Raw genomic sequence first — 12,960 nt, 5'->3', positions numbered from 1 at the left:
TTCATGATGTCATCATTCACCCTGAAAGCAGGAGCTGATTTCCAGGGTGAAATCATCTCTGCCATGCACAGAAGCAATGTGACTGAGAGATTTGAGAACTGGGTTCACTTAGGTATACATTTATAGGTTCAGGCCACTAGGCTAAGTTTCTGGAGAGACATCTTCACCCTGTCCCTTCCCACTCAGAGGATGCTATAATTCCACTACTTCCTAGATATTAGATGGCCTCAGCCTCCAGACACTGGGCTAGGAGTATTTGCAGAGGGACCATGTGCTCTGTCCCTTAAAACCAGCCTCAGACCTCAGATTTAGATCAAGACTATCATCTCAGACGTCAGACACAATTCACCACCAGCCATGGTTAAGATGAGAACTTGGCCTTTATTGTGGGCCCAGAAGAGCACAAAGGGCAGGATGCACAAGGGAGGGGCAAGATGCACAAGGGAGGGAGTGGTTCTCAGGCTGGTCAGGCCATAGCAAGGGATTAGTGGGAATCCGCCATAGCTGCACAGGCTTCACTTGCTGCAGTTCCGGGGAGAACACTTGCATTGCATGGCGTTGATGACCTCGTGGTACACGACAGAGCCATTGGTGCAGTGCAAGGGCACACGCATGGGCTCTGTCCTTGAGGGCAGGCAGCAGGAGCAGTGTTCCTGCACATCCTCAATGTCAATGGAGTACACAGCTTTGCTGGCACACTTTCCCTGCAATACAGCAGAGAGATGAGGTATCACAATGCTGGATGGGGCAGCATGATTCTGGGACAATCTGCATCTATCCTCCTCCTGCCTTACCCAGAGACACCTGGGGGAGCTCCTCAGCTTCTAAAGATAGATCCCAGGAAACTGTGAACCTCCTTTCTCCAATTACTACACATACCCAAACCCCTCTGGCTATGATTTCTACACACACTGACTGATCCTGAATCCCCATCTTCCACAAACGACTCCCCAGTCTCTTTACAAATCTGTCCTGGTCTTTCTTCTGGGCTCAAACAGTTCTACTCACTTAGTGAAACATTTACTTTAAAAAAAAAAAAAAAGTTTACAGTCCCTTGTATCTATCTTCCTTATAACTTTTCCAGATCCTAATAGATGATAACTAAAGACCCTTAGCTTTTCCCACCCAGGTCTTCTTGAAGTCACACAGTTTTACCTCGCAATAATGAATGTCCACTTCCTCTTGGGACTTGCAATCTCCCACTTTGATATACTGCACCTTGGAAGTGATGTCTTTGCAATCAGGCTCCACACCTGTAGAACAGGTAAGAGGTGGAACTGGAGGGCTGGCTAGCTGGAGTTCTCTAGAACACTTCCTGCATCCAGTGCCTTCACTAAATTGGAAATGTTCCATCAACAACTAACCAAAGCCGCAGGAGAAGGAACTAAGTTCTTCGAGCTCAACTCAGCTGCTCTTGGCTCCACAGATGCAGAGATATTGCTACTGAGTTTAACTCATTTAACAGTACAATTTTAATTTCAGAAGGAGCCAGAGTTGACTGTATTTTTGTCATATAGACAGATGATAGTTGCTTTTATATAATTTTAAATTTCATGGCCAGACCAATCATGTCATACTGTAACTATAACTAATAGACAGCGGAGTAGCCACTAAATAGAATTAATATCAGTTCATAACTATATTTGGCTAAGAAGGCAAATGTCATGGTCACATACATATTCATTTCCTCTGTAGAGGCTGAGGAGACTCCTAAGGACCTTTGTGCAACTGTCTTATTGAGAGTTGCTATTTCTATGTCACCAGCACGACAGTCCTTGTCTACAGTGGCCTTTGCAGTTGAAGCTCTCCTTAACTTGACTCAATGCCAAGTCTTAAGTCTAACACCAGTTCACCACTCTGCTCTGAGTCATGATGGTTATCCATCCTGGCATGGCTCCAAATCTAGGCTTGTCCTATAGACATGTTAACCTGCCTCCCAACTTCAGAAGAATTCCATTTTAATGGGAAAGTCTTCCAACTGTACAAGAGAACGAATTTGGAGCCAATATGTGATGTTCTCTTGCTGTAGATTTCAATTCTTGAGCCTAGCTTATTTTCCTTAAGTCTTACAGCCTCCTGAACACATTGGCCAGTGAAGGGTCCTTATTTCTGGTTTTGTAGGTAACAACCTCTTAACCAGATCCTAAGAACAGTATCTAGAGAGAAAGTGCATCTTCTCTAATGGCTTCCTGAATTCACATTCTTAAACAGTTCTGAGGGAAATTTGGAAAGAAACACTCTCAGAGTGCTTCCTCTTTCTGCTGCACAGTGATGGCAATCACTGGGCTGTCACAGCCAACCATCAAGGAAAGAAGTGACTGAAGGAGCTCATGCTTTTACCCTTCTCTAACTGCAACCATGAATTTATGAATCTAAAATAACACACTAAACTAAAAAAGAAAAAAATTAGTCTAAGCAAGAAACGTGTGACTTGTGCTCATGAACACAAAAATGGACAGGGCAGATATTATCTGGTAACACATCTCCAAAACCATCTACCACTTTACCAATTAGAGCCATCGGCACTGTGTAACTACAGAGCAAAGAGACCAAGGTTGGTGAAAATAAGGCCAAAAACTTGGGCTAGTCTTATGATGCTCCCTCATGATAGATATATGAACAATCAAAGATTCTAAGGTGCACAGGAGGCAAGAGATGGAGCAGGAGAAAACATGATTACTTCAGAGTGATTGAGCCGGGAACAGGCTAACGGCAATCAAGAAGGAAAGGTAGTTGGCTGAGTGGATAAACATAATGACCAACTCATAACTAAGAACTCTTTTTCTAGAATAAAGTTGATTTCAAACAGTGATGCCTGGCCTCTAGTGGACATGGAAGTATAAGCTCTTAGTAATGGACTCACATGTGTCACAGCAGGTGCCTGGAATTTTCACAATATTTCCCTAAAAAAAAAAAAAAAAACAAAAGAAAAAGAAAGAAAAGGAGAGAGAAACAAACAAACAAACAAGAAAGATCAGGCACAAATAATTCAACATGGACAAGTTTTCAGATCATATGAATTCCTGGCTCTAAACTCAGAGTTCCAAGCTGAAATCCCCAGAGGTAAACTGCTTTCGCATCACAATTGTGAGCCAACCAACCAAAGTAGTCAGAAACTTCATTCCCAGAAAAAAATAAAATGGAGTCAATGTCCTGCCTCCCTGTTCAAAGATCATGGCTTCCCTCCAGTGACCAACCGTTTTCAAAGCATCCTATGTCTCAGGGAACTATCTCTTCTTCACCATTTCATTGACTCCTCCTCAACTAGGACAGATATCTGACCTGGACACTGTGTGATTGCATGAGAGCTGGGCTGGATGTTGCACAGAACGCCATCCTTGCAGTCAAACAGTGAGCTCTTCAAGACAGAGGCAGGATCTGAACTACAACTACTCACTCCTTCAGCCAGACACTTGTGTTCATCAAACGGTGGGCAGCCCGTGACCCTCTTCTCCCAGATGTACTCTCCTCTCTCGTTGACCCTGCACAAATGACTGTCACAGCCATCCTGGAATGTCTCATCTTGCTGGAAAGGCAGAGGAGAGTAGGAAGAACAAATGCCATGATATTGTTTGGATTACAGAATGACTGCCAGCCAGGGCCTTGACGCCTTTTGGGCTGCTGAAACAACAGAGGACTATAGAAGAAGGATGAGACCATGCGTAAAACCCCCTGCCCCACTCAGAGCACAGACTAGGGGTGGAGTCTTGGCTCAATAGCTTACTTCTTATGAAGAGTGCTGCAGAAATATAAAAACTCCTCAGACTACTTCGACCACATAAGTACTTACAAGATGGAGTCACAGTAGCAGTAAACTGACTAATTGATAGCCAGATGAGATGAACCCAGACACCATCTCTCAGACCCACCAGATAGTTCTAGAAGTCACAGGTGGGTCTGTTCACCCAGATTGCTTGTTTAGTCCCACAGAGTCTCAAGGCTACAGAAAATCTTTTTTTAAAAACTCATCCAAATCATGATGCCATACATCAATGACATACTTGTCAGGAAGAACAGAATTACAGGGCAGTCAAACCCTGTTGCCTTCCACATGTCACCTACCCTTTCTTTAGAAAATGAATTGTGAAAAGAAACCAACAATGACCCCAAACTAGTCCTTCTACTTAAAGAAAAGACCCCCCCCCAAGAAAAGACTCCCTCCCTCCCCTAGACAATCTCCCAGAGATCGGTGTGAGAGGGGACACCTGCGTTCAGCTTGTGCCCACCTTCAGGGTTATGATCCGTCCTCCTCTGAGCTGAATAGTGCACACTGTAGGCAAGCATCTCCCACAGCATTCTCCCTGGCTCTTCTCTTCCCGATAGCCCTAGATCCAGGAAAGATGGCAGCCATTGGTAACTTCTCAGAGTGCCTCAGTTATAAATAGGCTCGCCTGGCTGACTTCTTACCTCTGCTATCCCATATTGCTCCCAGAGTGTTGCAGACATCCTACTCAAACTAGATGTGGCCAGGCCTCACTCTTCCCTCTGGCATTTCTTCCCTCCATCTATGTGCATCTCGCTCAAGCTGTAGCACTCTGACTAGTTAAGGGAGACCTCTCCACTGAGCTCTGAACTTATAAATCCAACCGTGCACTAGATAACTGTATAATCCTTGTCTTGAGACTTCTACCAAAATGAGACTCGATACTTTCCCTCCAGATAACACCCTTTCCCGGTTGTCTTTTTCTTGGCAAATAGTGTCATGACCTAGTCGCTCAAACTAGACCTCCAGAAGTTATCTTGACTCCTCCATCTGTTGTTCTTACTGCTTCTACCACAGCCATTACTAAGTCTTTCCAAAAATGCATCCCATACCCATCCACTGTCAGTCATGCTCACCTCTTCTGTCACCGACTCATTGGAGCCACCGTCATCTTCCTCTGACTCTGGCAAGGTCTCATATTTTGTCTCTTTACTCTGTCCTAGCCTCCTAACATAGGTTACCACACATCCATTAGAATGACCTTCCTAAGGCTTATCCAGCCATGACAACATCCTGCTTAAGATCACTTGAGTGCAGTTCTGGTTCTAGCAGTGACACAGGAGCTTGTATTGGATGGACCGCACACACACACACATACACTACACACACAGACACATACATACACACACACACATGCACACACACATACACATACACACACACATACATACACACACACATATGTACATGCATACACACACACATACACACACATACACATACACACACATACACACACACACACTTTTGGATAACAATGGCAAACAGCTGACAGATAGTAAAACAACTATTAAAGGCAAAATCAGAAATAAACTGATGGTTACTTGACTTTTAAAGGCAGGTGCTGGTAGCACATGCCTTTAATCCCAGCACTGAGGAGGCAGAGGCAGGTGATCTCTGTGAGTTTGAGGCCAGGCTAGTCTAAAGAGTGAATTCTAGGACAGCCAGGGCTACACAGTGAAACCCTGTTTTGAAAAAACATAAAAGAAAAAAGAAAAACTCACTGGCCTGTTTGGTGAGGTCACAGTGAGAGGCCATGTCTCAAAAACAAGACGGACAGCTGGCTTCTGGGTTTTGCACTTACCACACACACACACACACAGAGAGAGAGAGAGAGAAGGGGGGGTGAGGGAGGGAGAGAGGGAGGGGAGCACATAGAAATAAATAAACACATATTTAGTTTTGTGGGATTGCAACCCTTGCCATTCTTGTTTTCATTTGGCCACCTGTAGTGATCAGTGAACTGGAGCCATTCTCTGGGGACCAGAGAATATGTGACAAAATCTATAACACTTTAAGCATAGTGTCTGATGCCCGTAATTCTAGCATTCGGGAAGCTGAGGCAGGAAAATATCTAAAGTTTTAGGCCAGCCTGAGTTACAGTCTAAGACTTTATCTTGTAATACAGGGTAGTGGATGACCTCTAATCAATCAGTTTTAGCACCTAGATGGAAGTCTCTGCCAACGTGAAGGGCCAACATCAGTAAGCTTGCCCAGAAGTGAATTTAAGCAATTTGTTCCTCGTAAATCAACCGATGAACTTGATGTGACTTCTGGGGGTTGGACATAAGGATGGAGCTCACACAGAGGCAGGGAGTCTGGGCCCCGGGCCAAAAGCACCACTTTGAAATGATCCTGCTGGATTTTGAAGATCATGGGGTTGAAACCATTTTTACAATGCACAGTTCCTGGAAGGTACACAAGCAAGGAAAATCGAAGGGAAGAAAAGAGGTGGGCGAATGTGAGCGATTGGTTCTGAGTCAAGTGAGGAAATAAAGCGCAGCTTCCATCAGGCTGATTTCATGGGAGCTTGCGTTTGGGCATTTTTAGTGAGTGTTAGAAGAACATAGGAAACTGTGTCCTAAGACAGAGAAGTGAACAGTTTTCTATCCACGAGGCAAAGAAATCCTGCAAGTGGAGAAGGAGGTAGGAGGAAGCAGGGAACAGCTAAAAGGATAATGGGTGACATTCATAGACCAGGGAGGCAGAGCCCAGCCAGGGATAGAAAAGGCAAAGAGGACTATAAGGGCCAAAGGAACATAAAGGAAGGGGTGAGAGGGTGGAGAATAAAGAAGCCATGTTTTTCAGGAACGGTGTGACTTGGAGACAGGAAGTGATATGTATTAGCACAGGAGTGTGTGAAAGAAACAGGTGCCTTCCCCTCCCAACACCTGAATATGTCTGGCCCCATGGACTCATGTGTTTGAATGCTTGGCTCTTATGCAGTGGCACTATTGGGAGGCGGGGCCTACTGGGAGGAGGTGTGGCCTGCTGGGAGGAGGTGTGGCCTGCTGGGAGGAGGTGTGGCCTGATGGGAGGAGGAGGTGTGGCCTGATGGGAGGAGGTGTGGCCTGATGGGAGGAGGTGTGGCCTTATTGGGTGGGTGTGGCCTTGTTAAAGGAAGTATATCACTGTAAGAGCATGTTCTGAGGTCTTATATATATTCAAGTCACGCCTAGCGAGGCTCACAGTCTCTCCTTGCTGCCTGTGGATCAAGTAGAACTCTCAGCTCCTCCAGCATCACATCTGCCCGGAGACTACCCGTGCTTCCCACCATGACAATAATGGACAAAACCTCTGACCCTGTAAGCCAGCCTCAATTAAATGTTGTCCTTGCTGTAGTCATGGTGTCCCTTCACAGCAATAAAATTGCCTGCCTAAGTACAGCTGGACACCCAGGTGGCCACTGCCAGCAGGCATGTGTGTCATATGCTGCCACCACACGGTCACTCTCCTGAGCAGTCCCATGGGTTCAAATCATTATGGAGGGTCAGCTAAGCAGCTCACGGCAGGATGGCCTCTCTTCCCCAAGCTTTCCCTACGTTCGCTGCCAAGCTTCAATCATCTCTACCACTCATCAGCGCGAACCACCTTGTTCTGGTGGAGGCATCAAGCAGGTCAACCTAGATGCCACTCACTCGATTTGTCCCACCTCCCAGAGCCTTACTGAGGTCCTCCATGGCCAAGGACTACCAAAGCCAGGTAAAGATGCTGGCCTACAGTAGGCAAGTCTTAGCAAAGCTTGAAGCACATAGAAAGCAGGCTAATCTACAGGCTCTGAATGGGGGTACACTACTCTAGCAAGATATTGGGATGCTGGAGAACAGAACGGGTATGTGTTTTAAAATATGCACAGTACCTTCTGGAGGCAGTGTGGGAATGTGCCATACCTTCTGAACACTAAAGGGCAAAGCTAGGGGAGCCTCACAGACCTTCCTCACCCACATAGGCTACAGCTCCACCTCACCCCCAGCTCAGTTCCAAAATGACAGGGCTGTGAACCTCTGCATCTGTCTCCTCACTGCCTGGAATGCCTGTCAGTGGACAGCGAAGGTGAAGGAGGTAGCGTATAATGGCAGACAGGGTTATTGTACTCCATGTTGAAGGCCTGGGGTGTGCTGGGGGAGTTGTTTTACACTCACTTGGAAAACCCCCGACTCCTAGAACATCAGCTGCCATTTCACAAAAGATAACGAGCCTGTATTTAATTGGTTTCTTTTTCATCACAGCATAGATACTCTCTCTCAATTGAATCAGGCTATCAGAAAGAGTCTTGCTTTGACCTTGACACTGTATAAATACCATGGAGAACACAGATGGGGATTACTTGCGTCTTATTGAGATGAAAGCAGGAAGTGCCCACATGAGCTCTCAGCTCCCACCTTGTTCCTTGTTCTGTCCCTATCTTTCCCAGGTGGCACCTGCCCTCTGCTCTGCCCTAATTCACAAGGACCCTTACTGCCCACCCCTCAGCCTATGGCTTTGTGAAGCCCAGGAGGAGCCTCCTCCTGATGCCTCCTGAGGTAAAGTAATCCCTGCCTCTAGCCCACAGGAAGCTTACCTACCAATGTATTGTCTGAAACAACCAAAGTGCTCCAATAGAAACTAATTAATTAATTAATAATAAAAAACAAAGCTCAAACACAAAGGGCAGTTGCAGGGAGAATTAAGGCCGCTTCAGGCATTTTGATCCCATCAGCCTGCGTGAGGCTTATAATCTTCCTGTTAGGTAAGACGAAGAGTCATAATTAAAACAATAACATCACACAGCCCTTAAATACATATAATTTTTGTGTCAATCAAAATTATGTTAAAATTAAGAGAAAAGAAAAACTAAAATATACTTTTAAATTATGATACATTGATTTTTTTTCACCTACCAAGCTAAAAATTATCCAGCTGTCAGAATGTACCTTAAGAATGTGTCTAGAACAAGCAAGAATCACAACTTGACAAATAAAAAGAAAGAAACAACAAGTGGCTGTATGTGTGTGCGCGCACACATGAGCACTGAAGTGTGTGTCCATGTATTAGCATAGGCATTCACATTCCACAGACCACTTAAAAAGTCACAGGACAACTGCTACTCGTCCATGTTTTTAGCAGCAAGGTCTCTTCATTGCCCACCACCCTGCACGCCAGGAACTTTCCTGTCCCTGCCTCCTATCGCTCTGTAAGAGCAGCAATGAGACTGTAGACTTGTTCTGCTGCATTCAGCCTTATGTAAGTTCCTGGGATTCGAACTCAGATCCTTACGTTTGCCCTAAAAGTGCTTTACCCACAAAGCCATCTCCCCAGGCTCCTGATGAGCTATTGAGATGACTCGAATGTCTAACAATGAAAAGTAGATTATATTAGATGAAGATCGTGTAGAGACCTGCACATTGCAAAGGATCTCAGTTGTTTTGTTTTTAATGTTTTCAGAGTACGGTGGTAATGTTTCTAAAAATATGATTTTAAAGATACGGAGTTGTGAGCACAGCATCAAAAGCCTTGGAAACATCATGTTTTAGAACACAAGAAGAAAATGCTGAAAATGTATTAAGACTAAGTTGTAGTTATTTCTGAGGGATACGATTTGAGTAGCATCCTGACAGCTGTCAGATAATGCCCATAATGAGAACTAAGGCAAGATTTAAGGAACCCAGTGAGGTCCTGGTGCTTGGCTTCCATGGTGACCTCAGCCCCTCAGTCCCTCAGACCCTCTCTTACCATGGGGCAGGCCTCACAGGAGATCTTCCTGCACTCCAGCTTGAATCTGGAGACGGCTCCTGTCTGCACAATGCAGCGGCAAGTCGTGCATAAGTCAACCATCACACTCTTCCCGGGCTGAAAACAGAACCAGAGTCAGTTTCCCAAAGGCCAGAGACTCCTCCATCCTCATCCCCTCGGGCAGCCATCACTGAGATGGACCCTCTGCTTCTAGTGGCCACTCCCTTCTGCCCCCTACCTTAAATGTGGAAACTGTAAGAGTAAAGAGAGATGGCCAGACAGTGGGGGAGGTATTCAATGGAAATGTGCTCTGTGACTGTGACATGATTCTACATGTACAAAAGGCATGCTCACATACATGCTGGGGTTGTGAGCCAGGAGGTGAGTGCAGGCCAGCCAGCCCATGCCCTGAAGAGTGAGAAGGGTGGCCCAAGGGTGGCCCCAGTGTGGCTAGGAGACTGGAGATCCCTGGGGGTAATTAGAAAGTCTCCAGCTTCCTTGCTTTTCCATCTTAGACTGCTCTGCCCACTCTTCCCACCGCACCCCCAAACCCATCCCACCACTTAGCTCCAACCTACCCCAATGATGGTGCCATTGAGCAGGCAGGCCTCCACAGGCTCTGGGGGAACAAAGCACATGTGAGGAGAGACACACCCTCCCCAAACCTGATACCCTTACCATATCCTGGCCTCCCCCTCCTGTCTCCTGTCAGCTCCCCACATCTTACCCCAGGTTGTTGTGAGTCTTCCCGCTTGGGCCCCAGTGGCTTCTCTTCCCCTTTCAAGCAATTTATCAGAACTGTCAAACTCCTCACTACCCATCCTAATGGAAGCCAAGCCTCTGGGGCACTAGTTAGCTCAGTTCATGTCTGAGGGATTGAATGGGTGAGTTCTCCTTCGGGCTTGCAAAAAAAAAAAATAGAGTTTATGACTTATGGCTGTTTGTCTCTTTACCGGCGGGGTTCAGAGATGGCAATGCCTTTCCCTAGGTAAAGCAATATTGTCCTACTGAAAATACTGTCTCCAGAATCAGAGAAAGCCGGCCCAAGGAGAGTCCATCACTCACTTAGTCAGTAGCATGAGGATTATCCAAGCCGGCAGTTAAACAAACAAACAAAAAAAATCAAACAAACAAAAAACACCACTGGGCTCAGAGGCCTGCGGAAAGCTACCATTACCTCCTCCTATCTGCTTTCTCACAACTGCAGTAGAATAGATTTTTTTTTTTACTGTGCCCATTCTCTGAGTTGCTAAACAGGCAAAGAAATCAGGAATCTGGGGAGGAAAGAGTCCTGAAGGCAAGCGCAGGCCCAGACAGGCCTGGCCAGCCTGACTCACCACAGTGGCACCTGGGGCAGCACTCTGAGGTCTCACAGTTCAGCTGGAAGCCTGTGGGACAGGTAGGGACGGCCAGCTGTGGGCAGGAGACGTTCCTCTGCTGCACAAAGACTGCATCCTCCACGCGGACACACTCGTTGACAAGGCAGGGGTTCTCAGGAACACCCCACCGGGATCCAACCTGCAGCGTACAAAAGGCCCTCAGAGGTGCCAAGCAAGACGGGGCCCAACATCTTGCGGCAGTGTGCTTTTCTTGGGGAATTCTCTGGACTCTGAAAGTAAGCTCTCGTTCAAACCATAATTGAAACGGCAGGGTAATGTCCACAGATGGAATGGCAGGGGTCATCACAAGTCTGGGTCTAAGTTACCCTGACTAGATCCTAGCCCAGAGTCACATATCCCCTACACCAACACTGTTAACCAGAGTCGTACCACGGGGAGGGCAAGGGAGATGCTCCCTGCCAACCTTAGCATTGGCTCTGAGATGGATGGAGCGCTTAAGGACACTTCCAACAGCAGTGTGGGCTGGCACAAAACAGACGAGAGGAAACTTCCCCGTTCAGCCTGCTTCTCCCCCTTGTACAGGGAAATAGGAAGATTGCAGAGGGCTAGCAATGCCTGGGGTTATCTGCAAACTGTTCCAGAACTCTCTGAGCCTGCAGATGACTAGCCTGGCCTGGAAGGGCTGAGTGCTGCTCCTTGTGGTGCTATGTCTTCCTGCTCTCTAAAGAAAACTGAGAGCCAAAATCATGGATCGGAAACATTCGCAGGAGATGCACATCTGTAATCCTAGCTCTCCAGATGCTGAGGCCGAAGGATCATGAAATCAAGACCAACCTAGGATGGATGCACAGACAGATTCTGTCAAGTGAAAGGAAGAAAAGGAAAGGAAGGAAGAGAGAGAGGAGGAGGGAATAAAGAAGAGAGGGAAACAAGAGGAAAGGAGGGAAGGGAAAGGGAGGAGGAGAAGCCATCAGGGGTTCTACCTGGAAAACCTGTTACAATGGGTGCTACCTTGATGAATAGTACCTAGATACCTAAGCAGCTACATTCTCTTTTCCTCAGGCTCTGACCCACTTTTCCTAACTCTTGCTCACCGTTCTTTATACAGATGAGATGTAGAATGTGCCAGACACTTGTAGCCCTTATCTTTGCTTCTCACCTCTGCATACTACTTGCTAAGTTTTGGCTATGGGATTCATTAAAGGGACCTTTTCCCTCCCACCTCTAAATGGTCCCTGATATGATCTGTTGTGAGTTAGGGCTGTGTGAGCTGAGATGGAGATGGAGAAGGAGAGGAGGACTGGGTGCCTTAGAGACCAGGACTTGATCCCTAAGATGGAGCACCCTCTACTCTGACATGGCCCTGGGCTTTGGGACTGGAGGAGGGTGACAAAACCTGCTTTAGTCAAGGATAAACGGGAAGCAGAAGAACTAAAAGTGTTTGAGGAGAGGCACACAGACAGAAAATCCACAGGTAACATCCAGATGGGGAAACTAAGCTATTCAGTTACCTCTGAGGAGGAGAAAGACCTGGGTAGGAGATGATCCTGCGGGGGCAAGATACAACCTTCACCTTTCTCTCTCTAAGACAGTACATTTGTCCTACTGGAAGAAGACAGAGGGAAGGAGCCATATGGGCACCATGCACTCTTCTAACCCTGCCTCTGAGGAGCTCTGGGATTAGCACTATCAACTCATCCTTCCTAACTGGAGGGAAAGAATTGTTCATATTCTGATATCAGAACTGCAGTTATCTAGGAGACAACCTTCTGTGGTTAGTAAAATGGCTGGAACATGGTATGGTGGTATACACCTGTAATCCCAACACTCAGGAGGCTGAGGCAGGATCATGAGTTTGAAGACAGCCTGGGATACAAGGTAAAATTAATGACTCCAGAAAAGAGGGAAGACAGCCTTGTTTGCCGCTTATATTTGTGCTGTATCCAGCGCTCGTCACAGAAGCCTCTCATTCAAGCAGATGAAAGTTTAATGCAGACGCTCATAAATGACCAAAGTGCCAAGAGTAATAACAGGAGAGTGCTCATCCCTAGATGAGACAGTTAAAGTGCCCCTCCAATGCTCAGGGGTCATCACAGAAGAGGGACAGAAAGAATATGAGATCCAGAGGACTGGGAGATGCACAGC

At 46.5% G+C, this 12,960-nt stretch overlaps 1 protein-coding gene across 2 annotated transcripts in view; it reads right to left on the bottom strand.

The window, feature by feature from the left end:
- Nucleotides 1–356: 356 nt before the first annotated feature.
- The window catches only part of Vwf (von Willebrand factor), a 158,829-nt gene continuing 146,225 nt past the window's right edge, over nucleotides 357–12,960 (bottom strand). Inside the window, exons 48-55 of one of the 2 annotated variants that reach the window (XM_031383471.1) lie at nucleotides 10,813–10,993; nucleotides 10,054–10,094; nucleotides 9,476–9,592; nucleotides 4,227–4,325; nucleotides 3,398–3,526; nucleotides 2,864–2,903; nucleotides 1,156–1,253; nucleotides 357–704 (exon numbers count right to left, since the gene is read on the bottom strand). In XM_031383471.1, the coding sequence (XP_031239331.1) occupies nucleotides 516–704; nucleotides 1,156–1,253; nucleotides 2,864–2,903; nucleotides 3,398–3,526; nucleotides 4,227–4,325; nucleotides 9,476–9,592; nucleotides 10,054–10,094; nucleotides 10,813–10,993 (894 nt within the window). In that variant the 3' untranslated portion in view covers nucleotides 357–515. The remainder of the gene's footprint in view (nucleotides 705–1,155; nucleotides 1,254–2,863; nucleotides 2,904–3,397; nucleotides 3,527–4,226; nucleotides 4,326–9,475; nucleotides 9,593–10,053; nucleotides 10,095–10,812; nucleotides 10,994–12,960) is intronic. The other variant, XM_031383472.1, reaches the window with a different exon arrangement.

Source organism: Mastomys coucha, unplaced genomic scaffold (assembly GCF_008632895.1).
Source record: "Mastomys coucha isolate ucsf_1 unplaced genomic scaffold, UCSF_Mcou_1 pScaffold20, whole genome shotgun sequence".
In the NCBI taxonomy this organism is placed as follows: Eukaryota; Metazoa; Chordata; class Mammalia; order Rodentia; family Muridae; genus Mastomys; species Mastomys coucha.
The sequence above is the reverse complement of the archived record's forward strand: the minus strand, read 5'-3'. Positions and strand labels throughout refer to the sequence as shown.